At 42.7% G+C, this 14,961-nt stretch overlaps 1 protein-coding gene across 2 annotated transcripts in view; it reads right to left on the reverse strand.

The window, feature by feature from the left end:
- Positions 1-14,961, reverse strand: part of doc2b (double C2-like domains, beta) — a 99,008-nt gene that overhangs the window by 31,511 nt on the left and 52,536 nt on the right. The window contains exons 3-4 of one of the 2 annotated variants that reach the window (XM_035177661.2): positions 9,494-9,517; positions 2,082-2,156 (exon numbers count right to left, since the gene is read on the reverse strand). In XM_035177661.2, coding sequence (XP_035033552.1) covers positions 2,082-2,156; positions 9,494-9,517 — 99 coding nt within the window. The remainder of the gene's footprint in view (positions 1-2,081; positions 2,157-9,493; positions 9,518-14,961) is intronic. The other variant, XM_035177662.2, reaches the window with a different exon arrangement.

Here is a 14,961-nt window from a genome sequence, read left to right on the forward strand (position 1 = left end):
GAGAGAGTGAGAATGTTATTAACACTGTGTTTTGTACGTCGACTGCTCAATATTGTCTGGCTGTGCACACAGCGGGCCGAGTGGCGTGGCCGACAATAAAGGACGGCATATGCACAGCAGACGTGACGAGTGTTTCCATCTGTCTGCAGAGATGGAGGAGTTTATTCAGAGGGGCAGAGATTGAGAAAAGCCTCGGCCTGTGACCGAGTGATGTGACGAGGACGTTACTGTGCATCTCTCACGTCCTGTTTATTCAAACAACAGAGACAAGTCAAGTTTTGTCTGGATTTTTTAGGGTGAAACCAACAAGTTATCAGCTCTGCAGGGCTCCCTCAGCCATCGTCATGACAACCGGAACATATAGAAAAGAAATGCACCGTTAGTCTCATACACAACATTCTCACTAGTTCTCCAAGTGAATGTCTTGTTTTGTTTGTGTCTCGTGATGATAAATGATCATTGCTCTGATGTCTTCTCCTCATGCGCTACAGTTTCTCAAAACTTCTGCATCATTCGCTTTCGACTGTCTGTTCATCCATCCCTTTGTGCCTCTAGAGAAATATCTTAAAGGGGATATATTCATATTTTGATTTGTGTTATAACACGAAAAGGTTCACATGCTCTAATGTTCAGTGAACACGTCACTGTCCTCAGACTGTCCAACGCTGCAGCTCCTCTTTTCAGCCTCTGTCTAAAAACACTTAGTTTCCTTTACCACAGACTTTTGGCTTTTCAACTTTGCAGAACATTTTACATCCACAGAAAATGTGTCTCCTGTTTAATTCTACTGACTAACAGCTGGATTCTGTTAATATACATGGTAATTAGCAACTGGTTTTAAAGACTAAAACGATCTCCGTCCAGACCGTTCACGTGCACTTGTCCTGTGCGTAAACAGGATGTAGATTCTACTCTGCAGTTGGTTGCTTAGTTACAGAAAATACTACGAACTAGGAACAACAATGGTGACAATTAAGAGCTGGGATTTATTTTCTTGGAGCGATGCATTGTCTTCACCAGTTGTGGTCGACTCATGACTGACAACAACCAAACAGGAAGTGAGTGTTGGTGACTGCACCGTCGTCTCAGTTTGCTCGACAGGTTTGGTGGCATTTCCAGAATTCTCCATTTTAGGAAATCGAAAACTACGGAGTGGTGTGAATATCTGGTGTAAACATCTTCAACCTTTCACACATCTGTCAGACGTAGCTACACACGGAAACTTGATCTGAAGTCAAAGTAAAAAGTTCTGCAGACACGGACAACAATCACAAAGTTCACATCCGAAGAACAAATGAGACGAGTGTGAAAAGCTTTTTTTTTTTAAGAAAGGCAGGTGTGAGTCAGGTAGAAGGATAATCACACAGCTTCAGCTCTCACTGAGCTGCTTTTGTGGAATAAACTCATTCACAGGATCTGCATTAGATTTTAATGAAAGGATTAAATTAACCTCGAGCCATCAAATTAAAGAATCCACTGTCTCTTACAAAACAAGCACAGTGACTCATCTCGGGCTCCATCTTTACTTCATGTATGTGTGTGTGTCTCTGTATGTGTGTGTCTGTGTGTGTGTGTGTGTGTGTGATGTGATCGTACAGGCTGAGGTGCAGAGAGCTGTAGTGGCTCTTAAACGACACATCGTACGTTATGTCTCTTCGAGTGCGTCCATTCGCGACATCGAGCCAAAGGATCGCAGCATCGTGGAAAGAGGCAATGTTCTCCCATGTGAAGCACAACATCGGGAAGCTTTTACTGCGGGTCACTCTGCTTAGTGTTGTTCTCATTGACGTATAGCGCTGATGCACTGAAATATCCACACTGTGGTGCTCCCTGAATCATGAGGTCGATATATTAGCTTTCTTCTCACGAGGGATCGGAGTTAAACAGACTGTGTGTGTTCCTGAAAACTCAAGACTGCAAAGAAAACTCCAACAAGGGACTGAAACAGCAGCAGGCAGGAAGCCGAATGGACCTTAGTGCTCATATTTGTTCATAATACTTTGGGAGATGCGTTGATTTGATTCCTTTAGGAGTGAGGAAGATAGGTCATTAGGTTTAATGTTAATTAACATGGTACGTACCTTACTGGCACCGGGCAGCAGGTGCAGCTTGACGTACGGGTCTGAGAGCCCATTGTGGTCCATCGGCTTGAGCCCCTGGAGGAGAAAGAGAGAGAAGCGTTTTATTCATTAGGAATAAGAGAATATTAGGCGTTAATTTGTTGATTTATCATCTGCAACAACCATTAACCATCCATCCATGATTTATATGTCTAAATCCGTTGAGGAGCGAATCCCAGCGGACATTGGGCGAGAGGCTGGGTGCAGCCACAGGTCGGCAGCGTAGAGCCAACACACAGAGACACTCACATTCAAACCCACAGGGAATTTAGAGTCAACCACTTTTAACCAAAGAAAATTCAATGACAATCTGTCTAGTAAAAAGTGTTTATTTGTTGGGGTGAACCTGATTCTCACATACACCCTGAGGTCGCTGGTTCAACTCCAGAAGGCTCTAAGTGATGAGAGGTTCAGTATGAAGACTGTACGTAAAGATGAATGACAATCTTCTGCAGCGCCTCCTGGTGGCTGTCTGCAGTATCGGCCTCCTCCACGTTAGTGGACGGGACATGAACCAAACTTAAAATTCAAAGTGCCCGTTCTTTCCCCTCAGAGGTGGTTTCTGTCCTTTCAGGTCGTTCTCATCACACTGATGTATGTTCAAGTTCTACTTTGTGCAGTAAGTTTAGTTTGAAGTAGTTGAAACAGGGTCATGACCTCACTGCTGCAGCTCTGTGATCACTGCTGCACAGACTTGGCTTCAAACTACGTCATTAGAGCAAGATGGCAGCAGCCGTATATCTATTTTATTTCAGTACAACAGAAGGAAACGGAGACGCGTCGTCCATCTTAATTTACAGCCTCTGGTTCAGTGCAGCACAGAGTAACTCTGACTTTAATAAAGAGGTTTTAACATTTTAATATTCTTTACAAGAGCAAATCCACAAGGACACAGTGTGCGAAGGTCACGCATACGATGAGCAAATCAAACAAAGCGTGTGGGCGCTCGGCGAAACCTCCCGAAGAGATTTGGAGAGAAACGGCGAAGGAAGATTTGAGCCGCTGACGCTGACGGCTTCAGAGCAAACAGGGAATTCAGCCTCGCTTTTAGTTTCATGAGAAAATGATTTTCTTTCATTTATTAGGTAGGAGAATTTCAGAAAACATGAATATCACTAAATTTGAATTAGCAAGAATTTGTATTAGTTCGATTAAAACTTGTGATTTAATACTTTTGCTCCTTTGCGTTGAAATGAGTCAGAGGTTCCGGTATCTTCTTATTGGACGGCTCCTTCACGACACGTTTATCTGGTTAGACCATGCAAATTTCATGAGAATCTGCTAATTTACAGAATAACACGAACATCCTCTCCTCCTTCCCCATCTCATGGTTCCAGTCTCTGCTCAGGACGCCTCCAGGGCAACTTCAACCTGGAGCCTCAGGATGCTCCGGGAGAAGCTGGGAAAGTTACTGGCCCGGAGAAGCAGCAGGAAATGGAGGGATGGATGAATACTTCTTTAAAATCCCACAACTCAAAGTTTGTAAAGTTGTCTTTCTTTCCTTTACTCCTCCGTCTTTATTAACAGAAATAAATAACACAATGAATATCAGACACTTAGACGGGAGATGGGGGGGGAGTGTGAGTCAGTGGGCGTCGAGTGCAGAAGAAGAATATGAAAGGGGGACGTGTAGAAAAGGTAGGAGGCTTAAAAAGAAACGTGAGGAATATGTAAATGTTTTTTCAACAACAACAACAATAAAATATTTTCTCCGCAGTCTTTTTATAATCCGACAGAAAAACAGACACATTTCCTGAACGCGAGTTGATCTTCGTGTCTGAACTGATCTGAGACTCGGCTGATTTCACCTCGTGTGACCGGGGGAAAAATGTTCAGTCTTGATTCTCGACGGACAGGAGTTTTGCTTTTACTTATTAACTACTATTTACTTATCTTACTGTTTTCTAAAGAGAGTAACACACAGTTAAATTAGACATCCTGCAAAACAAACCAGATTCAGCATATTAATGTACAGCGTGAATGATTATGAGGCTTAAAAACCTTTCTGATCTTTCAATACACAGATTTAATTTCTAATCTGCCACAGTAATGCGATTCAACATCACAGAAAAAAGCCATTACTCAGAAAGAGAAAATCCTGTATTATCAGCCTCAGGCCATTATTTTAATTGTTCCGTCTTCGTTCTCTGTCTTTTTTTTTTTTTTCCTTCCTTTAATGGATCAAAAAGAGGAAAACAAAACAAATATGAAGTCTGTTCGAGCGCAATTATCAGGCTTAATAGAAGAGCTCGGCTCAAAGCCCGGCACTCAGCAGGAATTACTGGCAGCAAAATGACACACTCAGGCTGTGTCACTAACAAGAAGACGGGGCTGCTTCAGATCCCGTCTGCACACACACACACACAACACACACACAACACACAACACACATACTCTTCTTCAAATAGTCCAAAATCCTGCTGTTTTCACTGGTTCAGGAAAACGTGACCGTACAACACAGATTCTGCCGTCGCTGCTTTGACCTCCTGTTTCGTTTTAAGGCTTCAGGTCGGAGATAAACTTGTCGTTTAGCGTCGCAGTCGACTTCGTTATATGTCGTAAGCGTAATTGTTCACACACTTCCACTAGAGGGAACTCTACAGAACTTCTATTTTCACATGTGCATTGAATCTTGCAGACATGTAGTTTTATTTCTAAGGACGTGCGCGGATTCAAGACACCTGAGGCAGCCATGATGCAGACATGTACACATACTTAAAACTATTAACGCACTTCCTGCGCCTCAGACACCTGGGTAGCTAACTCATTAGCTTCATTACTGGCGTGCATTGAATCCTGGGATATGTCGACCCGAGAGGGATGCACCTTTGTTGCTCGGGCAGTGTTGCAAGGATGCACTTTTCGACCACGTTTGTAGAATCCTGTGAAAAGGAACAGCCTGGTCGCAGCGCTGTGACACAATCAGCCTCCCAAGGATCCAGCTTCCTACAGCTTACATCGGTCACTGCCTTCTTAAAACATGCTTTCACCTCTGTGTGAATTTGAATTACTATTGTTCAGAAAGGTGCAATACAAATACACCTTATCATTATTATCATTTCTCGAGCTGCCTCTGATAAACGTGTCCACAAAGAAATGATTTGACTTAATGATACTTTCTCTGCTGCAGTTCACCGGTTCATGACCTGGTTTAAAAGAGAAAAAGTTCAGTGACTTGAGATAAAACATGATTATTTAAACACACGACCTTCCTGTGACCTTAATCAAGGTGTTTTGTTGCCTGAGCCTCACTTCAGTGGGGGTGATGGGGGGGTGACCCTGAAGTCCGAGGTCACAGTCCTGTGCTTTGTTCACCCGACATTAATTCATTCATTATCACCAAACTGCCAAATGCAGTGGAAACAAAAAAAAAATGTTTCAAGTCTAACCCATTTTTCTTTTATCATCATTACATTTGCATTTAGATTTTGCCAAAGGCTTTTCATTTCTCATTCTGTGCGTCTTCAGAGAACAAGTGGGGAAAAAGAACGATTTCTCACAAGAGACGTGTCTGTCAAGTTTTGTGCTGATGGCAAAGTTGTGAGTAGCCGGTGGGTTGAAATGAGCTTTTACCATTAAAATGAAACGTCCTCGTCGTCCAGACATTAAATCGTCTGAGGCGAAGACTACAACCAATTCTCCTTCTTCTTCTTCTTCTTCTTCTTCTTCTTCTTCTTCTTCTTCTTCTTCTTCTTCTTCTTCTTCTTCTTCTTCTTCTTCTTCTTCTTCTTCTTCTTCTTCTTCTTCTATTGTTTGATGCTTCCTGTGATATATGTGAAAGTGTGTAGGTCCTTTCCAAAAGGATGTTCAGGGTGAGGAATGACAGAGGAAACGTTTTTACCTGATTCCAAGTCACTGAACCGTCAAACATATTTAAATCTTAGACTAATTTCCTGGTATTTAAAGATCAGGTTCATGCTTCCTGCACATTCATGGGTCCTGGTCTCAAACTTGAGCTCTTATAAACTTTCTTTTTCTTTTTTATCTTGAGTGTTTTACAGATTAAAAATTACACGACTTCAGTAAAAATGTTTTTTTTATCTTTTATATTAAAGTCAGTGAACCGGTAAACTAATTTGAAGTTGCATATTGTTAATTTGAGTCAAAGTTACACGCACGGAGACGTGTTTGTGTCCTCGCTGCTTCACTGAGACACACGACGCTCACCAGCGAATATCCAAACAAACCTGCGAGGCGGAGGGAATCTGCTGTCTGCAGCTCGGGGGGGGAAATCAGGTTATAAAGCAAACCCCCAAGATCTCTGCAGGACCAGCCGGGACCTGTCCTCGTCAATCTTGTTTCTTATTTCCTCTTCCCCTATAAGAGGAGCAGCCCGGTGAAGCAAACACGTGAAATATCCATCTGTATAGAACATGTTTGATCTTTTTCCACGTGTAAACATAAACCATGAGCCTGTGAATCCGCCCCCTGACTCTGATTTCACTTCTGGGTGTTGAAACGTTAGGTCCTTCTCGACTGTGTGTTTTCCACACACGGTTATTGAGACGGCACCATGAGAGCTGATTGGAGAGGTTAATGTGCCGTCTTCATCTTCCCCTATTGTTGCCTCCGGGCGACCACCTGAGCTGTGATTTAAGCGGAGGCACATTATGTGGGGGTTAGATTGGGATGAGCAGACAGCTGTGTCACGCAGCTGATTGCGCGCGCTGCCTGTGAATACTCGCTTGATCATAATTACCGAGGGTTGGAGGAAGAATGACCACGGCGAAAAGGCAGATGGGTAACATGCATCAGTGTGCCCGCACACACTCGCTCCCAACAGCTCGGCTGAATAACAGGCCCGTAAATGCTGTGAAATGAAGTCGAGCTCCCTTTTGGGAATTATCGGCTTCCTTTCTAACGTCTCTCGGAGGAAGTGGGGCTGGTGCTCGCCGTGCTGGGGCACGTCGGGGTCGTGTGGGGTCGGAGCTGCAGTTGCAATATCAATGGTGTGATGAAGAAATAGAAATAAAATCGCGTTTAAATCCTGCAAACATGCACCTTGGTAAACGTGATATAAGACCACATCACAGAAAGTTGGCTTAAATCTAAATCGTATGAAGTTCTGCGTTTTGCGAGCTCGGACCACAGAGACAGATGAAAAGGTTTCTGCAGCAGGAATGAAACCTGGAGGCAAGATTCTGCAAACGGGTCCGTCTCTAACATCTCTAACATCATAACTGTTGTTATGATGTTAGAGATGTTAGAGATGTTAGAGACGGACCCGTAGATAGATACTTCAGATAACTTCTGTAACTTGCATATTGAGGTTTGATGTTTTTAATATACGGACATTTAAAAGACATCTTTTGTCCGAGAAGGGGAACAGGGACAGAGAGGGTCTACTCCACTGACCAGGAGTGGTCATCAGGAGCAGGACCCGGACTGGGAGATGCTGGTGAATGGAGGCCAGTGGTTTACAGAAGACCTTCAAATGTACAAGGGGATGTTCTTCATCGTGTCCTAATGGCAGATTTCTGATTAGCAAAACTCCAGATTGCTTGAAATCACTTGTTCTACAACTTTTCCTTTCTAGTTGACATATTACTGCAATTTTGCATTGCTATATAAAACTGTGCTGAGTTTATTTCTCATGAGGAGATTCCTGGTTACTGTTTAAGTCTTTATTCTGTGACAAATGATTAAGTTTATCAGACCACTTCCTTTTTTCCTCCTTTATATTTCTACTATAAGAACTTGATGGAGGATTGTTGAGCCTCGGTGGAGGTTCAGTGTCGTCCTGGTTTGTTTTCTTATTTACGTGCATCAATTCTATCTTTTGTTTGCCTCTGGTCTTCTCCTGAAATAATTTCATTACATAAATCAATAAAGTGTCATCTTATCAGAACCTGGAGCCTCAGCAGACGCAGTTTATTCTCAGCGAAGACTGTTGACGTCTGTTTTCTAAACCCTCCATCATCACACGGGTTTATTTTCCGCCGCGCCATCATCAGCCACAGCATATGTCTTCATTAGCATATCTGACTGGCCTGCTCACCCGCAGGTGGAGGAGGCATCAATCACCGGCAGCAGCAGATAACAGGACGGATGAGACGAGGCATCGATCTCGTCCCCGGGGAGCCGGCCTGCGGTCGTGTTTAAGGAGGGGTTAACGCTGCGGGGGCCTCCAGGGATCGGCGGAGGGGCCCCGGGGTCAAGGCTACTCCAGCCGATCCCGGAGTGATGGAAGTCGACAGTGTTGAGAGCCGGCAGTCGGGTCCCATTCATCACCAATAAATGTCAACGCTGATGATGGGGGTGGTTAAGGAGGAGGAGACGGTCGGAGGTGCCGGGTCACGCTGGGACACACGAGTCTCAAGGCCACGCAGGTCGTTGGTCACGTCCCATCGATTCGGTGGAAGAGGCTGATTCAAGGAAAAACTAAACAACCATTCAAACAACAATCAGAAGGTTTAATAACCTGCTTGTTATTGACCTGATGCTTGTGTCAGAGTCAGAGGTAAAAATCAACCAGAGATATTTCCCAGTAGCAAGAGAAAAAATCCCCACAATCCAAATCAGAAATGGTAAACGTCCGAATCAAAGTTTTTATACAAATAAAGTTATTATTATTACAGAGCTGCTGTTCAAACATTGGACACTTATACAGGAACATTTGCTTCATAGAACAGAACAGAAGGTTATTTTCCTGCAAGATACATTACAACTCTAATGGTGTATTATCATTTAAGACTATTATTATTATTATAACATCTATGATTGCAGCTCTGACTGAATTTGTATTCTATTTGTGAACTACGTCAGGGCAGTAAAGACTTTTATTAGATTTAAATGTGTCTTTTTAAGTTGTGGTATAATGTAGATAACCAATTTATCAATTATGAAAGTGTAGATTAATCTTGAGTTTTCTGAGAAAAGCAGAAATTCACTCATGTAAACTGAAGAAAACGGGTTTTGGGGGAATCTGAGTTTTTACAAATAACAGATTTCTGAAGCTAATTAAAAGTATTAGTATAAAGTTAATGCTTAATTCATCATTAAACTGTTTGACCTTTCTGTGCAGTGCAGTCAATCACCACGTTTGCCTTGTCTGCTCCCGTCAACATCATTCATCAAAGTCCTCGCTTTTAATCACCTGAGTTATTTTGCCGAGTAATTATCGACTCTAATGTTCAGGCGGAGGAGAACGTGAGCAGCGGAGAGACGGAGCTGAAGCATAAAAACACTCATTCACAAGAAACAATGTTATTTCTGAGGTAAAGTAATTGAATCACGTCACAGGGATAACGACAGGGAGCTCGGGGGTTAACTGGGGTCGGCGATGGTTTCGATCAGGGTTCACTGGGTCTGGACTGTGGGTGGAGGAGACTACTGATGCCGGGGACTGGCTGGGATTTGAGCTCATTTCTTACCTTCTTGTATCTGGGGACAGGAAGCTGGGGGGTTTTTTTTTTCATCCAGCAAAACAATAAAGCAGCGACACACAGAGACGGCGAGGAGCATGCAAAAAGAATAAGAGGGAGGAGAAAGAGAAGAAGAACGTTGGATGTTTGCAAAGGAAACAAGACAAAAGACAGAAAATGTGCACGTTACACAAAAAGCAGACACAGCCTGTTGATTGAAGAGCTTTCGATGTGTGTTAGTGTGTTTGTGAAGTTGACCCAGGCGAGGTATCACCGACAGACTTTATGCTAAGCTAAGCTAATCGCTGTTTTCCATGCAATTCATTTGCACTTAATTGTTATTGTTCAAACTTATCAAGTTTTCACATCAGCGACAGATGTTGCTGCTTTTATTTTTGCTGACTCAAGTCGATTTTACTAAGGTTTCACTTTACGACACGTACACGTCCAACCAATCAGAACGTGTGTTGTTGATGATGTCACATTTTGACGACTTCCTCTTGTATTTAAGTTTCATATAAAGTCTATTGGTCGATTTATTAACTATATTTGTCTGTATCCGTTGCTGCCAGTTGTTTTTGTCTTTAAAGAAGATGAGTTGAAGCTACGATCGAGCATAATAATCACACGCATCAAAGTTCCACCCCTGAAGAATTCACAGCTTCCTGTGTCGCTGTTGATGTGCAAAGGCCTCAACGCTGATTTAATTCATCCTCTGGTCTCTGTCTCGTCACTAAGAAGAAAGAGCTTCTCACAAAACGTTGATCTATAACTCGAAGCCGTAGATGCACAACCTCCACACAAACACAAAACACTTTTTTATTTATTGTTTTTATTGAATTTATCGTCTATCTGTCCGAGACTCGACAGCACCGACACAAACTGTTAAGATATGAACCGGAATTGATTTCACTGCAGCGGTGACGCGGCAGCGACTCATCGTCTGTTTGACGTTTCGTCAATATTTACAGCCCGATGTGACGATTGACCAATAGGAAAAAAAGAGGATTTTCAATTCATGCAGGGATTACGAGTGACAGCGAGTTGTATTAAGAAGCTTTTTCTTTTTAAACCAGGGACACGAAAAGTGATACAAACACGGATAATGAACACAAAAGAGCAAAAACGCAGAGAAGTGTGGTGTGTGATGTGTGTGTGTGTGTGCGTGTGTGTGTGTGTGTGTGATTGTGTGTGTGTGTGTGTGTGTGTGTGTGTGTGTGTGTGTGTGTGTGGGCGTACTGGGCAATGAGAGGCCAGTCTGCAGGAGGAGGAGGAGAATGAAAGACTGCAGTGGAGTGTGAAGGCAGGTTGTAGTGTGGGCGGAGATGAATAAACAGGTCTTACATCTGCAATTGAATAGTGAGACTGAGTCTGATTCAGCGATGAGGACAGGAAACTTGTTTTTCTACGGAGGGAGCTCGTCGTGCAGCTGTTTGCTCTGACGTGTGTCGGACGACGGGGAGGGAAGCGAGGAGGTACCACAACACAACAGAGAGGAGAGAGAAGGACGATCAGCTGTACATCACAAGGACGAGGCCAGTAAAAGTTTGTAAAATCAGAGTATGTGAAAATAATATACTGACGAACATCGGAATTTACACGTCTGATGAACGGTGGAATTACGGACGATGTGTATATGCCACAGACGACACTGGCTCTTCAAGAAAAACAAATAAGATTCAAATTTGAAATGCTTTGCAATATCTCCACAACTATTGAATCCTGCAACTTTAACCGGAGGAAGCAGCGAGGAGCATGGATGCTTTGAAGGAACCCTTTTCATAATGAGATGTTTCAAATGACACCAGGGGCCTCACGGGGTCTGGAAGACGCCAACGCCACCTCTCGCCCCAAAAGTTGGGATCTATAAAAACAAACTTGACGGGAGAATGTGCGCATGTTCGCCAAAACCATGCGTACGAACAGTTTGGAAACAAGAAAGTGCAGATGCAGACACAACTGGTCCAGAAGAACCTTTAATTGTAAAAGATGTGCGTCAATTTAAAGCAATTCACTCTCAGGTACCTTAAAATTGGGATTAATATTTTTTTATTATTATCTTCTAACACTGCATGTATCCCCCTGTATGACTTTTCTAGCCACCAGGGGGCAATGAGGCGTTTTGGCTTCACTTTTGGGAAGTGTCATGTCGTCCATCTTTATTTACAGTCTATGCTGCAGACGTTTTTTCTTCTTATCCTAATTATGAGGACATTTTATTCATCACAATATCTGCCACATCAAGACATGGACTGAATTTCACCGAGAATATTAATCTTATTTGTTTCCTATTAAAGCAACACAAAGTAGTTGGTTATTAAAAGATTGCAGTCAGTGTTTCTTTCTAGATTCTAATTCTTGTGTCTTTGAAACTCTTAATAACCAACAGACACATTGGCAGTGAAGAGAATATGTGCTGTGTTATGAATATATTCATAACACAGACTGAAGAGCTTTGGAAAACGTGGAGAGCGACGCAGAGAAGAAGCCGTCTGGAACCAAATGGACGTTTTGGGCCTCGGTAACTTTTCTCTGGTTAGAACTTTGTCAGGAGAACTTTGACCACACTTATCTCCCCTGAAGATGTCTGTACTTCCACCGTTAAAGGTAAAGAAGAGGAATTAGAAGCTCGGAACATGAGCTGATCAATGATAAACCCTGCAACCTCCTTCCTTGGTCTCTATATTAAGACAGTTTCAATCCGAGCAGCAGCTGCAGAGAAGTCCGACTGTGCACGGAAATGTTTTACAGTCGGACGGACGGCTGGAAACTATCGTCGTCCATGTGACCGAAGTTTAAAAGTATACCATGTGGCGTTTGTGTGTTTCTGTGCATCAGCCTCCAGAGTCCACACAGATCACTCTGGATGAATTACATCTGTAGATGGGGAGATTAGAAACAGACCTCAGATCAGCTGTGACCTGTTCGCAGCTAAATCTAAAAAGTCAGGTGTGGGCGAGCTGGAGGGAATTATTGAAATTCAGGGTTAGCGAGCTACTAATTGTTGTGTAAGTTTACAGCCTTTGTGAAGCTGAGTAAGCGGAGCATCGTCAGGAGCCAGGACGGCATTCCCCCGCCCTGCAGCCGGGCCTCCTGCAGGGAGCAGTTCTCTGGATGATTTCACCGTTGCGCGGTGATGTGAAGATGCCGTCAGTGGGAACAAGGTACGACGATGGAGACAATCTAATTCTTTACGATTTCAGATGCATGTAATGTTGTTACAGGAGGAGACGGGGAATCCTTTCGTCAGCCGAGCAGAGAGAAGAAACAGAAAGTGGCAGCGTGTCACTGAGTGCGATTTTGAAATGGTACAAAACAGAGCGGGGCCGTTTTATCTTTATATCCGACAGGCTACTGAGGTGAATATCTGATGTTTGTCGCTGTTGTAGAAGCTTCACAACAGACGCTTTGTTCTTTTACCTCCAAAGTGTGTGAGTGGATGTGTTTTATGTGTCATTCAAACGTCGTTCACTGCTTTGTATGACGTGTACAGGCGTTGGAGTGGATCTCCGACTCCAGTAATCAGGGAAAACACAGGATTCAGGTCGGGCTCGGTTAGTTTTCTGTGTGTAGCACGGTATCAATGTCTGCACAGGGAGCAGGACATGTGGACAGATGGGACAGTAAAACATGACAAACTCTCCCATGTACTGTCTTGTTGAAATCATTTGCAAAAACAACTTATTTGCAGCAGTTTGTAGGAAACACACTTTCACAACAGGATTATGTTTCTAGTGATGCAATGAAAATATGTTGTTTCCAAATCCACTTTTCCCAGTTTAACAGCAGAGAAAAATACTGTTGCATCATGTGCACGGTTCAAAATGGATGTGTGCAGTCTAAAAATCAATCACGGGTGTGTTTTGAGAAAGTTCTATCTACGTGTCAATACATGGACATGATGAGGTTTGAAATTAGATTTTCATTGTCAGAACTTTCCCCTTGTTTACTACTGGGACACTTTTATTATTTTTGGCAATTTCCAGATCATTTTTAAATCTTGCCAGAAAGACACAGAGGAGGAGATGAGGGGAACTGGTTGATGGAATATTTTCTACAGTTCATGTAAACCTGAGACGTTGGCAGAATCATTTCAATTTGAGCTTGGAGAGTACAAACCTCCGCTGAGGATAAACATCCTGTTAAAGAAACACAAACACACTGTTCGTGGTCGTGAGAAAGAAAACTTGAGTCCAGATCTTCAGAAGCTCATTTTTAAACACATGATTCAGAAGCTCAGCGAGTCAGGAGAGGATCTGTTCCTCCGTCTCAATTAACTATTGTCTTCTGTGTCCTGAATCTCTGCTCTATCCCACTTTCTCCTCTGCTTGTTGGAGGAGCGAGTTGTAAAGTGAGATTTTTTAAATGAGAAACTCCTTAATATCTTACACACAAGGAAAATAAGCTTCACCTCGAAGTTTTTAAAATATTACCAGTGACGTTTTACCAGTTTTATATATCAGGCAGAACTCTTTAAGTCCGAGGGCTGCGAGTCGTTGTGTGAAATCTCACCAGTGAGAGAGAAACATCCAATAAAAAGCTGAATTTTAGACCAAAAATCGTTTCCATGTGATTGAGTCACGGTTGATCCCACACATCCTCCCTGCCGCAGCCAACGGAGACGAAGACCACGAAGAGGAAGCGCCGTCAGCTCTGAGCTATATTTGTCTCCCTGCGTGTCCACATGTATGAACGCCCTTTTTAAATCAATTAAAGTCCATTTAAAGAGGCTGAAATTGACTTATTTCTGTCATTAGAGACATTACAACGGATGTGATCTGATTCACCGGCTGCAGCGAAGGAGCCCACGAAGCCGGTGGACGCACACAGAGAAGCAAAAGTAGTCGGTTCGGACTTAATGTCTCTCGGACAAAAGCTAAAGTCTGACCCTGTGACGTGAGGCCGCAGCCAATCACACATCATCATCCACACAGAGCAGTGTCGTGAAATACGTGTCGTTGTCCTACATGTGAATATAAATAAGCACTTTTTTTCTTATTTCTAACTTCATCGGCAAATATAGGACGAAGAACTTAGATCCAAACAAGGTTGGACGGAGCAGCATCACTGAAAATCATGATCCAGTAATGTGATTACATTTTTCACTGACAAATATTGTGTACAAATTCAGCAATAATATTATTATATCTTTAATGCTGTCTTTGGATGAGTTGATATCTTTCTTGTTTATGTTCTTAGAGGAAGGAAATTCCTAAATTCTCCTCATCCAGGGAAAACAACTACTGTATATAAAAGTTTCATATCAGTAAAGATGCTCTAACTGTCCTATATCTGACAGTATACACTATATTGATAGTATGTACTATATCCATATACTATGTTAATGTGTATATATGAGTGTATATATGTAAACACCTCTTACATGCTAGTCATAAATACATATCTGGCTTATTACAACACTACTGCTACTGTATTATTACTGATATTACCATGATATTTTTATGCTGTGCTGTTAT

Source organism: Hippoglossus stenolepis, chromosome 15, assembly GCF_022539355.2.
Source record: "Hippoglossus stenolepis isolate QCI-W04-F060 chromosome 15, HSTE1.2, whole genome shotgun sequence".
Classification (NCBI taxonomy): Eukaryota; Metazoa; Chordata; class Actinopteri; order Pleuronectiformes; family Pleuronectidae; genus Hippoglossus; species Hippoglossus stenolepis.